Source organism: Ptychodera flava, chromosome 2 (assembly GCF_041260155.1).
Source record: "Ptychodera flava strain L36383 chromosome 2, AS_Pfla_20210202, whole genome shotgun sequence".
NCBI lineage: Eukaryota > Metazoa > Hemichordata > Enteropneusta > Ptychoderidae > Ptychodera > Ptychodera flava.
The window spans coordinates 5,839,921-5,855,319 of record NC_091929.1 but is presented as its reverse complement, the minus strand read 5'-3'; the positions used below and the strand labels follow the sequence as shown (position 1 = coordinate 5,855,319).

General features: G+C 36.4%; 1 protein-coding gene across 1 annotated transcript; it reads right to left on the bottom strand.

The window, feature by feature from the left end:
- Positions 1 to 7,126: 7,126 nt before the first annotated feature.
- LOC139123996 (uncharacterized) lies at positions 7,127 to 14,067 on the bottom strand. The gene is made up of 5 exons (XM_070690132.1): positions 13,953 to 14,067; positions 13,481 to 13,600; positions 9,290 to 9,418; positions 8,236 to 8,538; positions 7,127 to 7,272 (listed from the first exon to the last, which is right to left on the bottom strand). The coding sequence occupies exons 1-5, from the start codon at positions 14,065 to 14,067 to the stop codon at positions 7,127 to 7,129; spliced, it is 813 nt and encodes a 270-aa protein (XP_070546233.1).
- Positions 14,068 to 15,399: the final 1,332 nt, after the last annotated feature.

The following is a 15,399-nucleotide window of genomic DNA, read 5'->3' as shown; positions in this document are numbered from 1 at the left end:
CATCGAGTGATTTACGTTCTGTTATTGCTCGAAAAAAAAGAACTTACCATGACAATATTCATGTTAAATGATCTGTTCATTGTGCTGCATCTCATGCTGAAAACTAAATCGAAATCATACGTATTCCTCAGGTTAATACGATGATTTTTACTTGAGAGCGTACTGGAGAGCACTTACACGACTGTCTTTCTAGTTCAATGTTTCTTCGTGGTGCATTTAATTTTGTACGATCAACATGAAAAAGAAACATACTATGAAAAATCCTTAGACAGTTTTGAGAATAAAGTAGACGTGCTCTAGAATTTTTTTATATTCATGTCAAATTTCGTGTGATTTCCTGTCTCCGAAGTTGAAGCATTGACATATCCTGCTCTTGACTGTTAGCGACAGAACTCGATCACACCGTTTCAAAGTGATAATCGTTGAAGGCAAGAATTCTTTGTAATACTAAACGCAATATGTATGGGAGATGTCATTATACCCTCGGCAATCCCAAGATATGAAATAGTGATAAAATGGAATCGTTAAGGACTGATTATCAGAATTAACACTTATGTTGGACATACGGTAACTACTTGTACACTCGAGTGTGCTATCGTCTGACATCAGTGTTGGAAGGTTTTGTATTTAGGGAGCCGTCATTATTTACGGCCTGGGGGGTCGGAGGAATTGCTTTCGAAACTCCAAAATTTCGAGTAACCCCCCCCCCCCTGCCAACCATGACGTGTTTGAGTAACCCCCCCGTGCGTGCGTGCGTGCATGTATGTATGTATGTATGTATGCATGCATGCATGCATGCATGCATGCATGTATGTATGTATGTATGCATGCATGTATGTATGTATGTATGTATGTATGTATGTATATATGTATGTATGTATGTATGTATGTATGTATGTATGTATGTATGTATGTATGTATGTATGTATGTATGTATGTATGTATGTATGCATGCATGTATGTATGTATGTATGTATGTATGTATGTATGTATGTATGTATGTATGTTTAGTTAAGCGAATATACTCATGTTTGTTTTGTTTAAACATATTATAATGTGAAAACAAATTATTTTACGCTTGGCGCCCACTCAGGAGGGTAACTGCACAGCACTGCTTTCATTATCAATAGTATTGATAGCGATGATTAAATTCATTCATTTGACTATAAAGCTGATTAATCTATATATTAACAAGCAAGAGAATTGCGGGGATAAAAGGACTCTCCTGCCATGGCTGCAAAGACTATTCATGAAACAGAGCACATAATAAAAGAGACATTATTATAGAAATAACGGACGACGCGTTGACCATTAACGTTTATTTATGGGCAAGGGCGAGAGGAAAGCCAAAAATTAACGGGCGAGGCTCGCCGAACCCGTTTAGTTTGGCTTTCCCCGAGCCTACTACCATAAATAAAAGTTAATGGTCAGGTTGGAGTGTGTTATTTCCATTACACTATCAACGAACCCAAGAAAAACGTCATAATTTGCGAAGATTTCCCAAGCGAACGACAACTTGGCCCTAGAACTGAGCAATACGCGACGCAAGTACGCATGCAGTAAAAAATTGGCAAATCCGGAGATGAAATGGTATCTCAACTTTGCTCAAAAGTGCTCCATTTTATTTTGTGATTGATTATGATTTACGTACATTTCAGCTTACAATACTTTGAGTTGTTAATCTCATTGTTCATATTCAGGGGCGTGTAAACAAACCATTACTGTGAATTTGTGGTCAGTCACGCGGTTCAGCCCGACCAATCAAAATGCGACGGGCAGGGCATGGTAATATAATCAATTTTAATGTTCGTCCTGTAGACTGTCATGATTTGAAAGTATAGGTTACCATTCACAATTGTTTCAGCAGCCGCCCATATTAAAGTACTCTTCCATTTGAAGTAGAATAGGGAGAATATTTAGAGCTGTGTCGATGTAATGTGATTTTTCAAAACAAGTGTAAGGTCTGCTCTGATGCATTTATACTTGTAAACCTGCATTCATAGCATGGCAAAACTAGTCAGGAAGCCGCTAATAGCACATAATATGGTGATTCATTTTACTTGGCTGCATAAGATCTGAGATAGAGTGGACTGAAATTATAAGTCTTCACGGTTTATTTCCAATGCTGGCAAATTTACAAATGACGTTATCCATGAGCCTGTCTTCATTGTCTTCATTCTAAGACCAAAATAAATATTAAGCTGCCTGTAAGTCATTCAGGATGATGTTAAGTACGAAATTCATCGCGCAATTAGGGAGCCGTCATTATTTACGGCCTGGGGGGTCGGATGAATTGCTTTCGAAACTGTAAAATTTCGAGTAACCCCCCCTGCCAACCATGACGTGCTTGAGTAACCCCCTCTCTGCTACAGAAAATTTGAGTGACCCCCCCTCCCCCCAAAAAATTGGGAAAGTTAAATATCTATACAGTAAAATGGATTGCTTCTGCGACAGGCCCTGTACAGACCCTGTGGTATAGGTCTATGTCGGAAGGAGGTTCAAATTGCTGTGGCAGGGGCTGATGTATAGGTCTGTATCCAGTGCTCTGGTGACATGCAGTTATTCTGCAGGTTTTTCAAGAGGGGAAGATGTGGTGCGACAGCACCACAAGAGACCGCATAAGCGGTCGCGGGGGGAGGTCAGGAGGGGGTGTCCTCCCTCCTGCCATTGGAGCTTTTGAAGAATAGAGATTAAAATGGTGTTATTTGGTGGCACTTGGGGAGTATTTTTTTCGTATAAAAAACTCAAAGGAAAATAAATCTGAGACAGTATTCCAAAACTTATATTTCAGTTCATTGATTTCAACTATATTTTTTGAAACCGAAAAATTAGCATGAGACATACATTTATTCACATTTATTATTTATTATTATTTTCCTGCAATAAAAGATGGGTTTGTTGTCAAGGCACTCAACTGGTTTTAAACTTAATAGCATCAGAATAAGCTTGCTTTACACATTTTCCCCTATCGGTAACCTATACAATGTAGAATATGGAAAGCAGACGTTTCTCATTAATGATCAGGCAAATATATCAATCTTTAATCAGGAAATACTGAAAAATGTACTCAGTACTAGCCTCTAACATAACGCTTGCCACGTCAAATAGCTGATCATTCTCGTCTGAAGATCACAATAACATGAAACACATAGTGTAATGAGATTTTAGTTTCTACTTGAAACCACCTGTATTATGATATATATATATATATATATATATATATATATATATATATATATATATATATATATATATGTGTGTGTGTGTGTGTGTGTGTGTGTGTGTGTGTGTGTGTGTGTGTACACAAATACCGGGTATGAATATACATATCCTTACTAATATTATATAGGGCTCAGCCCTTGGTGTCGCGCCAGGGGTTAAGATTGGCAATGTTATTTGTATTGATTCATGATAAACTGTAATTGTTACTTCATAAACGTTTATATGACAACTATGCCCAGTTTCCCTCTGATGAAAGCAGTTCACGTACTCACACGACGTCAAACCCTGCAGCAGGGCAGGTATAGATTTTCTGTAGCGTGTAAAAATTTTGAACAAAAATTGGCAATTTTTACAATGATAACAGCCTATGGCGTTAAACAAGGTACGTATTATGCAATAATTATCATTGCAATGGTAACCGCACTGCCCACCTTCCACTTGCAAGCTGAAAACTATAGCGTTCCGTCTAAAAACTTGCAATTTTTGAATCTAATTATTGACACAGGGGGCGCTCTTCTATAATTCAATATCAGCATTCTTTGCGTATGCCCCCGTTCATATGCACGACAGTTTTCTCCGTTTATCTATATCAACGATACTTTGTATCAGCGACAAGGTGTATAATAACATTTACTGGCTAATAAAAGAGGTATATTTTATAAAAGGCATGTTATATCATAGTAATTTGTTTCGTATTTGTTTATTTACGTGTACTCAAAAAAAAAACATGGCGGCGCCCAAGAAAGAAGGGTACACTTCCGGTTACTCGCATAGTATATTATGGATAAGCGCATGCGTAGTCAGTAAGCCGCTGGCGCGACTATTATTGTTGTATTAATTCGTAGCTCCACTAAATGCTTCAATACATGTCAACAAAATTGAGTAGCCCCCCTTTCTTGTTCTCCACTTTTGAGCAAACCCCCTTGTAGCTTTCGATTTTTTGAGTGACCCCCTTCAGATTCCTCCGACCCCCCAGGCCATAAATAATGACGGCTCCCTTACCTTGTTTGCATATTTTCAAGCCTGAGATAGGATTAACATTAATAACTCGAGACAATAGGATAATTCAATGACTTGAGAAAATTATTATCAAATATGAAATACACACAAAACAATATTATTACAACATCAGCCCTAGGAGCTTGTTCACTACATTTTAAAATGAACGACTAGCATATGTTTTGCAAAAAAATTGAGAAATGGTCCTTTCATTTTTTCGAAAACATGGTTGACAAAATATGACAACATCTGGCCAACATATTAACATATCTGAATTTCATTATGATGTGTACGGCCATATGATTAAAAGAGCATTTTAAAGAAACAGCAATCTAATTTGAAACCTATCAGACAAGTACTTCCTGAAGAAAATACTTTCGACAAAACATGGAATAAAAATGTTAAAAATAAATATATGCACATTTTATGCTCCTTAGAATAATCATCGAATACGCAAGAGAGTAACGATATAAAAATAATAACACCGTTATTAATAAAAAATTGAAAATTATGAAAATTAATAATTTTATAGTTTTGCGTTTCAAAATGCGCTAGCCACGTAAAACTTAGTCTAGAGAGTCAGCAAAACAATCAACATGTCTAGGCTGGTCACATTTGACGTAACAATTTACGAGTTTAAGCTCCACAAGTTTGGTCTAGGGACGGACGGATGTACTGATTGAGTGATGACATTGTCCCCTGATGTGTCGGGACAAAAAACCGGGCGGTCAGACACTTGATAAAGAGAAAACAGGAACTGACGTTTCGGGTGCAACCCTTAATCAGTGACGACAACCCATCACACTGATTATTATATGTGAAAATAACAATCAGCCGAGATGAAATTGCTACATCTATGTTCTTCTTTTATACATGTGTGTAGTCTGTGTATGAGACGAGTTTTAAATATCTTTATCCAGTTATCTGTATGTTTTTCACTTTATTATGAAAGAATTAATATGCGAATTAAAATTGGAAGAAATATGAGAATTTAAAAATTGTGATTGACAATATCCTAAACCTTTCTGCACCGCGCTACAAAATGAAATTGATCCTTACCTTGCAAAGCTGTCCTTCCAAGAAACTTCTCCACAGTTGACATTCATATTCAACTGGTATATTGTTGGGCTATTGTGCCAACACATTCAAAGCAATGTCTATTATCATTGTTTTTTAAAGAATAACAATTACAAGCGAGATGTTTTCGATAGGCCTAACTGTTAAATCCCTTTGCCCCTCCCTCTTTTAAAATTTCAACAGAACAAAATTAAATGAATTAAAACTGTTGATGGCGCCATTTGCTATGGCAAGTCCGCAGCTATGTAGTTGTCAATGTGATGTGTGCGGGAAACAGATGTCATCCGTGTAGAACTTCAATTTTGTCCCATGCAGGAGTTTTCCAGAAAGCCCTGAAGACGATAGATATAACTAAATCCAGGACGTCTTACTATCCAAACAAAACTGCAAACGAACTCGACGATATAGACAGTTGTCCATATCGTCGACAAGTTGCCCCACTTGTCAAGTAATATTCCATCTGCACCTGCTTATGGTGTGTACGTGTCTCAACTTCTCAGGTATTGTAGAGCTTGTGATTCCTACGCTGATTTTCAGCTGAGACACAGCTCATTGGCATCAAAATTACTGAGACAAAGATACACAACAAAAAGACTCGTTAGGACGTTCAAAAAGTTCTACGGTCGATATGACGACATTGTGGCCAAATATGACACCTCGATCACTCAAATGATTAACGACAGCATTCCCGGCTTTGACTTATTACAGTGATTCATATCCTGTATCGTTTCATACAATATTTAAACAATTTAGGGACCAATCCTGACGGGTGTAGCATGCTAGCAGGGTACGCTTACCCATTCCGGACACCTGGTACCACCACTAACTCTCAGTGGGTCAGGATGATCCTACTTAAATTTGTAAATCACAATTGTCCCATGGACCTGGCAATGTATTACCTTGAATGGAAATGATTATTGGACCAGTTTAATGTCATATTGGGAGGATGAAAAAAGATGTAGATTGTGTGTAGAAAGTAAACATTTTGAAATTTCAGTTCAAGTTAAAATGTAAGCACATATAATGCTCAATGGTAGCAACCCAGATCGAAACAAATTCATACCGTCGGTTTTGCACATTTCATTTTCATAAACCATTCAAGAATTGCCACTGGAGAAATTGAATGTCCATTTTTGCTTTGCCGAGGATGAAAAGTCTACATGTTACTTATCATAGTAACCCGACTCAGCAGGCATCATTGCTGGTAACATATTACAGTAAACGCTTACCGTGCACTGTCTGCGATCTTGACGGTCACTTTTAATGTCCAGAATACACTCAACAAATTTAACTAGCACATCTTAAAAGATATGTTGTATAATGTACACTCAAAACTCAACAATTCATAAGAGCAAATACAAAATTCAAAAACAAACAATCGCTCAGTCAAATACCGCTCGGTCGTCCCTATCAATACTTGAAAATAGTTTGTATATAGTTTTATTATTTTGAACTCATAATTTTTACAGTTTCCATATGTTTATTAAGTTAATAAAACGTTAACCATTGTAGTTGTGATAACGTTAGTTACTCTGCTTGATTTTACTAATGAGTATGCTAATTACATGCATGGAAGTAGCTGCATTAATGTTCAGTATGCAAATTTAAGATTTAATATAAATCAAGTCTAACCTAATCTGAACAGATCACATCAGTGTCAAACTAAATGCAAAGAATACCAAAGTATATGTTGTATCGCTTTCGCATCGACGATACAATGTTAAGCAGGCACGCAGATTACGCTTTCATTCTAATGTTATTGACTAGTTTCTACAGAATTTTTAAAACACTACTTTAATCATTTTGCGAAGTAAAAGTTTGTAAAAATTCAAAATTTGTTGACGTTTACTTCTAGTTCTCCAACATCCTGAATACTTCTGGTTGACAGTTGACTTTGAAATTCTTCTGGTGTATCCCTTTTCATTAAGTATCTTTTTATGATTAGTGAGAATTTTACAACGGCAGCAACAACTGCTGAAAGGATGATAGAGAACAATATCCATCGTCCTGAAATAATCAATAAGACATACATAAACTTCAGTCAGCTCCAGCTAAACTGCTTCATTTAGGCTATAGCAGTGGAAGCAAGGCATACTACATAAGTTACCACTCTGGCATGGCGAAATATAAGCTTTCGTTCTCAAGAGGGAGCGAAAGAAGCAAACTTGTTACCTGGCTGTAAATAGACACAACTAATCGTCTATGAGTAGACAATGGCGTGCTTCAGTGCTGTTCCATTATGGGGAAATGCAAATGTTTTCAATATTTCGAAGGAAGGCTTTGTCAGCGAAATAATGGAATCCTAAAGCCTTGATGCAATTCTGGAAATGCTGATACAGTGTGGTCGAATACTGACGAAAACATTTTGTGTGGTAGATATTTTCAGCTAGCTCAATTTAAAGATATTCACCAATATCTGAACCCGGAAAGTATGCAAATTAACGCTTACTATCCAAGACACACACAGATTTCATTAATTGATTGAAACATTCCACAAAGTTCAAGTTGAATCTTATCTTCGACCATTGAGAAATTGTATAAACAATTAGTTGGGCAGCAAAAAACAGTCTTAAAAGGCAGAAAAAAACAGAGAGACAGACAGACAGGCAGGCAGACACAGAGAAAGACACAAAGATAAACTAATAGCCAGTCGTAAATCAGCTCCCCTTGGAATCCAAGCACTGAAGACAATGCTAAGTGTATCAACTAGCACAGCTATTCTTCATGTTCACAGTTTGCCCCATGTCATATTATACTTTGTAAAAAACACACAAAGTTGATGGCAACAATGCTCTGAAATTTTCAAAATTCTCAGTGTATGTAATTTTATACTGATCTTCAATGCATTGCTTAACCTCTGAGCGAAATAGGAATGAATTATACCTATAGCATTCAATGTCGTTAGTAAGTGTCTTTTCATTCTAAGACAACACTCACCGGCAGAAAATACGGTGCTAGGAGCATCTTTTGATGTTTGGATTGTAGAATCTCTGATACCAAGAGTTGTAGTATGTACTGAATGAGTCATATTTTCAACTTCAACTTCATGCCCGGTCAGTTTTCTATCAGCAGCCTTCATTTCTACCTCTTTTGGAGGAGTCATATTTTCAACTTCAACTTTATGCCCAGTCACATTTCTATCAGTAGTCGTCATTTCTATCTCTCCTGGAGGAGTCATATCTTCAACTTCAACTTCATGCCCAGTCAGTTTTCTAGGGGTAGCAGTCATTTCTATTTCATCTGTAACAACCGACAAGGGACAACACTTTGAATAATAGCTGAGTGTACCTTTCACTGGTCGATATGACCAGACATCAGTGATATGGTGTAAGTTTGTGAAAACGTTAGATATCACCGTTTGGGGGTTAAACAGTGATATCGGTGATTTTTTGTTAGGTACTTGGTGTACTTTGGTTGAAAAGACAAAAAGGTATTTTCACAAAGCAAGTGGAAAGTTCTAGCAATGTCAATAAGATTGTTAAATGAAAGCATCCGAGCTTAAGTTAAATTCAAAGTTTTAAGTGATATGACAAATGGTTTCCCTAATATGTTTTCATGTTTGTATTGGAAAATAGTTATATATACACAAATTACTTCACTTACAAAGTAATGATATATGTTACTTAAGTTTCATGCATGAAACTTACAAAGTAATGATATATGTTACTTAAGTTTCATGCATCCTGCAATCTTCAGACAGAAGATTGCAGAATGCATGAAACTTAAGTAACATATATCATTACTTTGTAAGTGAAGTAATTTGTATTATTATTTATGACGCTCTGCTTTAGCATCGAGCACTGTAATTTCCGCGAGGAAATCTGTATACTTCAGTATATATATATATATATATATATATATATATATATATATATATATATATATATATATATATATATATAAAGTAAATAGTAAAAATATTGATAATAGAAAATGCCTTTGCCAATGCGTGGTATATGCAAAAATCTTTTCCATCTAAGGCAGTACTTACTGGTGGTAGATGTACGGTGGATCCTTTGATTCCTGATTACTTGGCCAGTATTAAATACTGAATATCTCACATTTTCAGTAGCCTCCTCTTGTTCAGCTGGTGTTCTGGCAAAAGTTATGTTGGCCTCACCTTCAACATGAAACAAAAACATCGTTGTGAACAAAAGCCGAGTGGAATATGATTAATGGGCATAATACAGATGCAATACAATAAAGACAAGATAACGACGATGGTCAGACTTTACTGTGAAGATAAACTATATATTAAAATAATGATTCAGGAGAATGTTTTGTAAAATTCAACAATTCTGATCACTGAGTTACGGCAGAAAAGTAGATATAAAATCACATTTATGTAAATAAAATTTGATTTTCTTGCGTACTTTTCCCCGCTCTTGTGTGAACACACCTAAATAATAAGGGGTATTTAAACTATATGCAAACAATATTTTCATTTAGATGTTAAACAATGTTTACCGCGTCACTCGAAGAAGTCTGGAATTAGATTGCATGAAAGGACAACGACAAACATTAAATTTAAAACGAAACGAAGGCAACTCAGATTAAACAGAAGTGAAATGACAGATTCAAGTGTGACGCTTGGATCCCCCTATCCTCCTGAAGAAGTACCTAACTTCAGTGTTCTCAATGCATTTTTCGGATTAAATTTGAATGGCACTGCAGTTTATTTCGGATGGCTTGCATTTTAAGGTTCCGTTGTTGTCGAAGTGTACTCCCACTTTTAACATATCTAATCAATTGCCTTCCTTTAATTAGCCTTGAATGAAATTGTATACAGTCGATTTGATAAGGCTTCCAAAGTTCACTTAACATATTTGCTTATTTGAGTATGTGTTAGCTTTCGTGATATACAAAAATTATAACTCTTGCTCATGTAAGAGTAATTCGAGGCTCTGTCAATACTATAGAAATAACGGGCAACGCGCTGACCATTAGCGTTTATTTATGGGCAAGGGGGAGAGGAAAGCAAAACAATTAATGGGCGAGGCTTGCCGACCCCGTTAATTTTGGCTTTCCTGGAGCCTGCGCCCAACAATAAACACTAATGGTCAGCGCGGAGTCTGTTATTTCAATTATATTATCAACGAACCCCCAAAACCGTCAAAATTTACGAAAATTTCCCTTGCAAACGACAACGGGGCCCCAGAACTTGTCAGTAAGTTGGGCGTGCGCTGCAGAAATTTTGCAAATCCGGAGATTGTTGTGAAAAAAGTGTCTGAACTTGGCCCACAAGTGCTCTATTTTATTGTGTGATTGATTATGATCTTTGTACAGATCACAATTTTCGTTTTAGCTGTAAAGTTACTTGTTTACGATATTATTCATATTCACGGGCATGAAAACAAAGTGTATTTGTGGGCAGTCAGGTGGTTCAGCACGACCAATTAAAATGCGATGGACAGGGCATGGTAATATAATTCACAATAAGACGTCAAATAATAATACTCCCGAATGGAAGTCAATGAGGAAAATGTTTACATCGGTCTCACTGATAACACCATGAAGAAAAGCTTTGCTAATGACATGCAATCATTCTGTTATAAAAAGTATGAGAACAGTACTGAGCTATCAAAGTTTATTTGATCCCTTAAGAACTAGGACCAGGAATTTGACTAATCACGGTCAATTATTGACAACGCGTCGAGTGCCCAAGGTGACCTCTAAAGTGTCCCATAACCCATGATAATTCTGATAGTAAAGTGCTTACATCGCTGTATCCAAGTACTCTTGATTAATGGAAGCAAATACTGTGACTTCAAAAATTGTTGACTGATGATATGATCACTGTACCCTTCAACTGCTCTTGTCCAATAGCTGTTATTTAATTTAAACAATGTTTGACCTCAAAAGTGTTCCTTACTTATCTGATGATGGTACGCTTCCAATACTATATCGCTTCCAATACTATATAGAAATAGTAGCATTGAATTAAGGCAATTTGTTTACTCCAAAAGTGTCCTGGGTGACCCTTAAAGTGTTCCTAACTACTCTGAATACGTTACACTTTAATCGCTTTGTCAAACAATTGGTAGTGAATTGAAAAGCTACATTTGACTTACAAAGTGTTCCAAGTATCTCCTTAAGAGCCCCCTGGTAATCATGATGAATATGCTTCCACTGCTATATCCAAATATTTTTGTTTGATCGAGGCAACGTGTTAGGATTCAAAAGAGTAGCCCCCCAGGCTGATTCTGTCACAAGCCTTATCTTGTATTTTTATATCAAACTTGAATTATTTAACTGCAGTTATAAGTATAACACCAAAATTGTCCATATTACTGAAAAAGTCCCTTTATAGGCAATAAATTTTTGAAAAACGTCATAACCATTTCACTCGTGTACCAAATCCCAACCTTATGTATCTTGCAGAATTAAATAGCGGAAAGAAGTATGAATCCTAACCGTCCCTTTGTAGGGGGAGGATATTCTTGAAAACGACTATCTTGCACTTTCATATCGAGCTTGAAATATTAAACAGTAACATTTAGTACGACTTCAAACACGTGCAAATGACGACAAATATGTCCCTTAATTTTAGGGAAGGTATTTTTAAAGAAACTCTAGACTTCCGCTTTAAAATTCTGTCCAAAGCCCTAATCTTGTATACATTTTGATTATACCTTCATAACAATAACAATCAGTGTGACTAGGATATGTGCGTCTGTCTGTCTGTCTGTCTGTCTGTCTGTCTGTCTGTCTGTCTGTCTCTCTCTCTCTTGTAGATATATATATTGAAAAAGGCCTCCCCGTTGATAATTATGTTCCATGCCCTAATCTTGTATTTTATATCAAACTTAAAGCATTAACTGACAGCAATCAGTATGACTTCAACTGTGTCCTTACATTTTAGGATAGAATTGTTTTTCACAAAGCACAAGCCGTCCTCTTAAAACATTTTGCTTTGAGTTATAATTTTTTATTTATATTCAACTTGAAGAAATAAATAGCAGCAGCTACTACTGTGCATGTCTCCAATGAAATGTATCAGCCCTCCCGTTTGCTAATTCTTACCAAAGCCCAAAACTATTTTTTTTCAAGCTTGAAATATTAAATAGCAGCAACTAGTATGGATAAAAATTGGCACGTCTCCAACAGCATCTCTATAGAGAGTATGTACTTGATTGAAAAACACTGACTCCCCCACGATAATTCTGTTTCTAGCCCTAATCTTGTACTTGTACATGCGTTGAATACATGTACCTCAAAACCGCTTAATCTATGACCTCAAAAGTGTCCATGTGACGTCAGAGCATCCCTCTATAGACTAGGTAGAGTTTCATATACACACTATTCCTGCCCCTGGTAAATTCCGTCTCCAACTCAAATCTTGTATTTCAATATCAAACTTGGAGTATAAACACAATTGTCAGTACTGTTAGGTGAGAATTAGTGATCGATTGCTGTCAAATCCTCGAGATTTTCGCCTGATTCTATTGATTTTTTATTCCTCGAACACAACAGTTATTTCTTTTATCTATTGGGACCGAAATTAAAAGCAGATATACATTGATTGATTGGTGATCACATAATATCACCGGGGTCTTATTCGAACATCGAGGTAAACGTAAAACCCTGATTTGAACGACTAATCGTCCCCGTTGTCTCATTTTGCTCAAACCTCCTGTCGTCAAAGGACGGGAGAACATTAATCTTTAATAACATTATTGCACACTGTTATCAAGACAAGTGGCTATTGTAACGCATTTATATCAAACTATCGAGATTACACTCATTAGGGAGAATGGCAATTAAAATGATGGGAAATGTCAGGGAGCAATAGGAGCAATCTCCTTCTGGTGAGTTTGGAGTGTCTTCTAATGCTTTGCATTCGCATTTCACAATATTAATCCGTCTCTACAGGTTATTACTTTAGCTAAGTACTCCTGGGGCACTCAGCCCCTAATTTGCTGAAGGTGTACCCCATTCCAGTGTCGTTTTGAGGGAAAGACCGACTATTATTGTTGAAACCACCGCCCTAAATATGTGACAGCTGTATTAGGATAACTACGCTTTTTTGGAAGTTTTTACTACACTAGCTTATCAGTAGTGTCGTACATACATACATACATACGTACGTACGTATACATACGTATGTATGTATGTATGCCAGCCTTGTAGCTGCCTTCTTGAAAATAATTATTGCACACAAATTATGTGTCAAAGAACTCACCGCAGTTGCTATTCAAGGGACCTTCATCCGAGTAGTCCTCACAGTTATTCATACCATCACACTGCCATTCCTTGCGAATACATTCCCCATTCTGACAAAGGAAGTATGCACCTTCACACTCTGGACAGAAACAAATGCGGAAATGAACCACAAGCGATAATTATATTTTACATGCACACTTCAATATTTCTGGAGATCTCCTTATAGCCTTATATGTATCAATTCTTATGAAACCTTACACCTAATCCTGTTATTCAAAACAGTCTTATATGCGATGTTGACTGCTCTTTACAATGAAAAGAGGTTTCTTTCGGAACCTGTTGTACAATTTTCTAATTCAAAGAATTCATCTGAAATGAAATGAAGGGAGTACAAGTACTTTATATTATTTCAGAGATCGTTTTGATAAGCCTGCAGCTGCCTTATTGAATACAGTATCCACACATACGGATTTCAATGACTGACGACTCACCACAGTGTAAGGCAGACTCATCAGACTCATCACTGCAATCGATGATCCCATCACACATAAAAAAATTAGGAATACATTCAATGCTGTCACAATGGAAGTAGCTCTCTTCACACATCTTGTAGTCACATGAGTCCGGTTCATCTGAGCCGTCAACACAGTCAATACGTTCATCACAAACCAAAGATATGTTAATGCACACATTATTTTCGCATTGGTACTTATCATAATCACAATAGTGATAATCTGTTGAACATAATTTGGAAACGCATCCGTCACCAAGGTGTGTGTCTGATTGGGGTGTATGTGAAAACCCGGATTGACATCCGTATGAAAATATAAGGAATTCTCTTGCACTTTCAAACACCCTCTGAAATATTTTAGACGTCATTAAAAGCGAAGAACAACTATAGCTGACTAATACCTTGTATATTTAAATTGTTCTTCACCAACATCAAATACAACGCAAAGCTCTAACAAAAATCAAAATAAAGCGCATTTTCCTGTCAGTGTAGCGGTCCACATTGCTTGCAACGCAAAGACATATACATCTCATTATCACACATGCTACATATGATCAGTATTCACTTTAACAATGCATGCATAAATCAATATCTACTTTAAAATATATTCATAGAATGTATGTATCGATATCGACTCCGTTGTGATCATTTTATAATACAGTAGTTCGCCGTATAAAAAAAGAATATGGTCCGAACACAAAACTCTACATCGAAATAGTTGGTTAGGAACTCAACTGATATATTCTCATATTTGTTTACCTCAAATATATCAATGGAAACAAGGATAAAGTATAAAGTCGTACATTTTAATGATTAACTAACCAATTGATCTAACAGCCACTCACTGGATACAATTACTGATATATATGTAATTATGAATAATAATTGGACTGGTAGATTAGTGATAATGTCCGTATGCGAAAGTATGCAGTTGCAGGTCTTCATATTCCTGGCCTGTCGTATTTGGAACTTACATGGTGTGTTGGATACCATAATTGAGATTCCTTTGGATTATTACTTTCGCTATTTCGCATTTGGCTGTTAAATCATAGTCTTGCTGTAGCTGATAATCGCAAAGTTGACGCGTGAATACAAATTGCATTTTTTTCAATCGATAAATATTGGTCAATTTGGAAATATTCTTTGGCTACCGTCTTCAAATTTTTCTCCGCTAAGGTTAAAAATGGTATTAAATCTTCTTACGTCAACAATTTTATTATCTAGTCAAAAACAAGTATCGAACGGTGTAATTTCTTTATTTGCAACTTCAGTTGAACTTTTCTTGTTACGACTTGACATACTTATATTTGCAATAGATACTGTCGCGCTCGTAGTTAGGGGAATTACGAGTTAAGGTACCAGTTAGTAACTGAAGCTAACCCACCAAGATGTAGATTGTAACACAACCGTATACTTTATTATCAAGA

Coding starts and splice junctions, on each gene's coding strand:
- LOC139123996 (XM_070690132.1), bottom strand. CDS start 14,067: ATGTGTGAAGAGAGCTACTTCCATTGTGACAGCATTGAATGTATTCCT. Junction 13,601..13,952: donor TGAGTCTGCCTTACACTGTG/GTGAGTCGTCAG, acceptor GTTTCTGTCCAG/AGTGTGAAGGTGCATACTTC. Junction 8,539..9,289: donor CCACCGTACATCTACCACCA/GTAAGTACTGCC, acceptor CGGTTGTTACAG/ATGAAATAGAAATGACTGCT.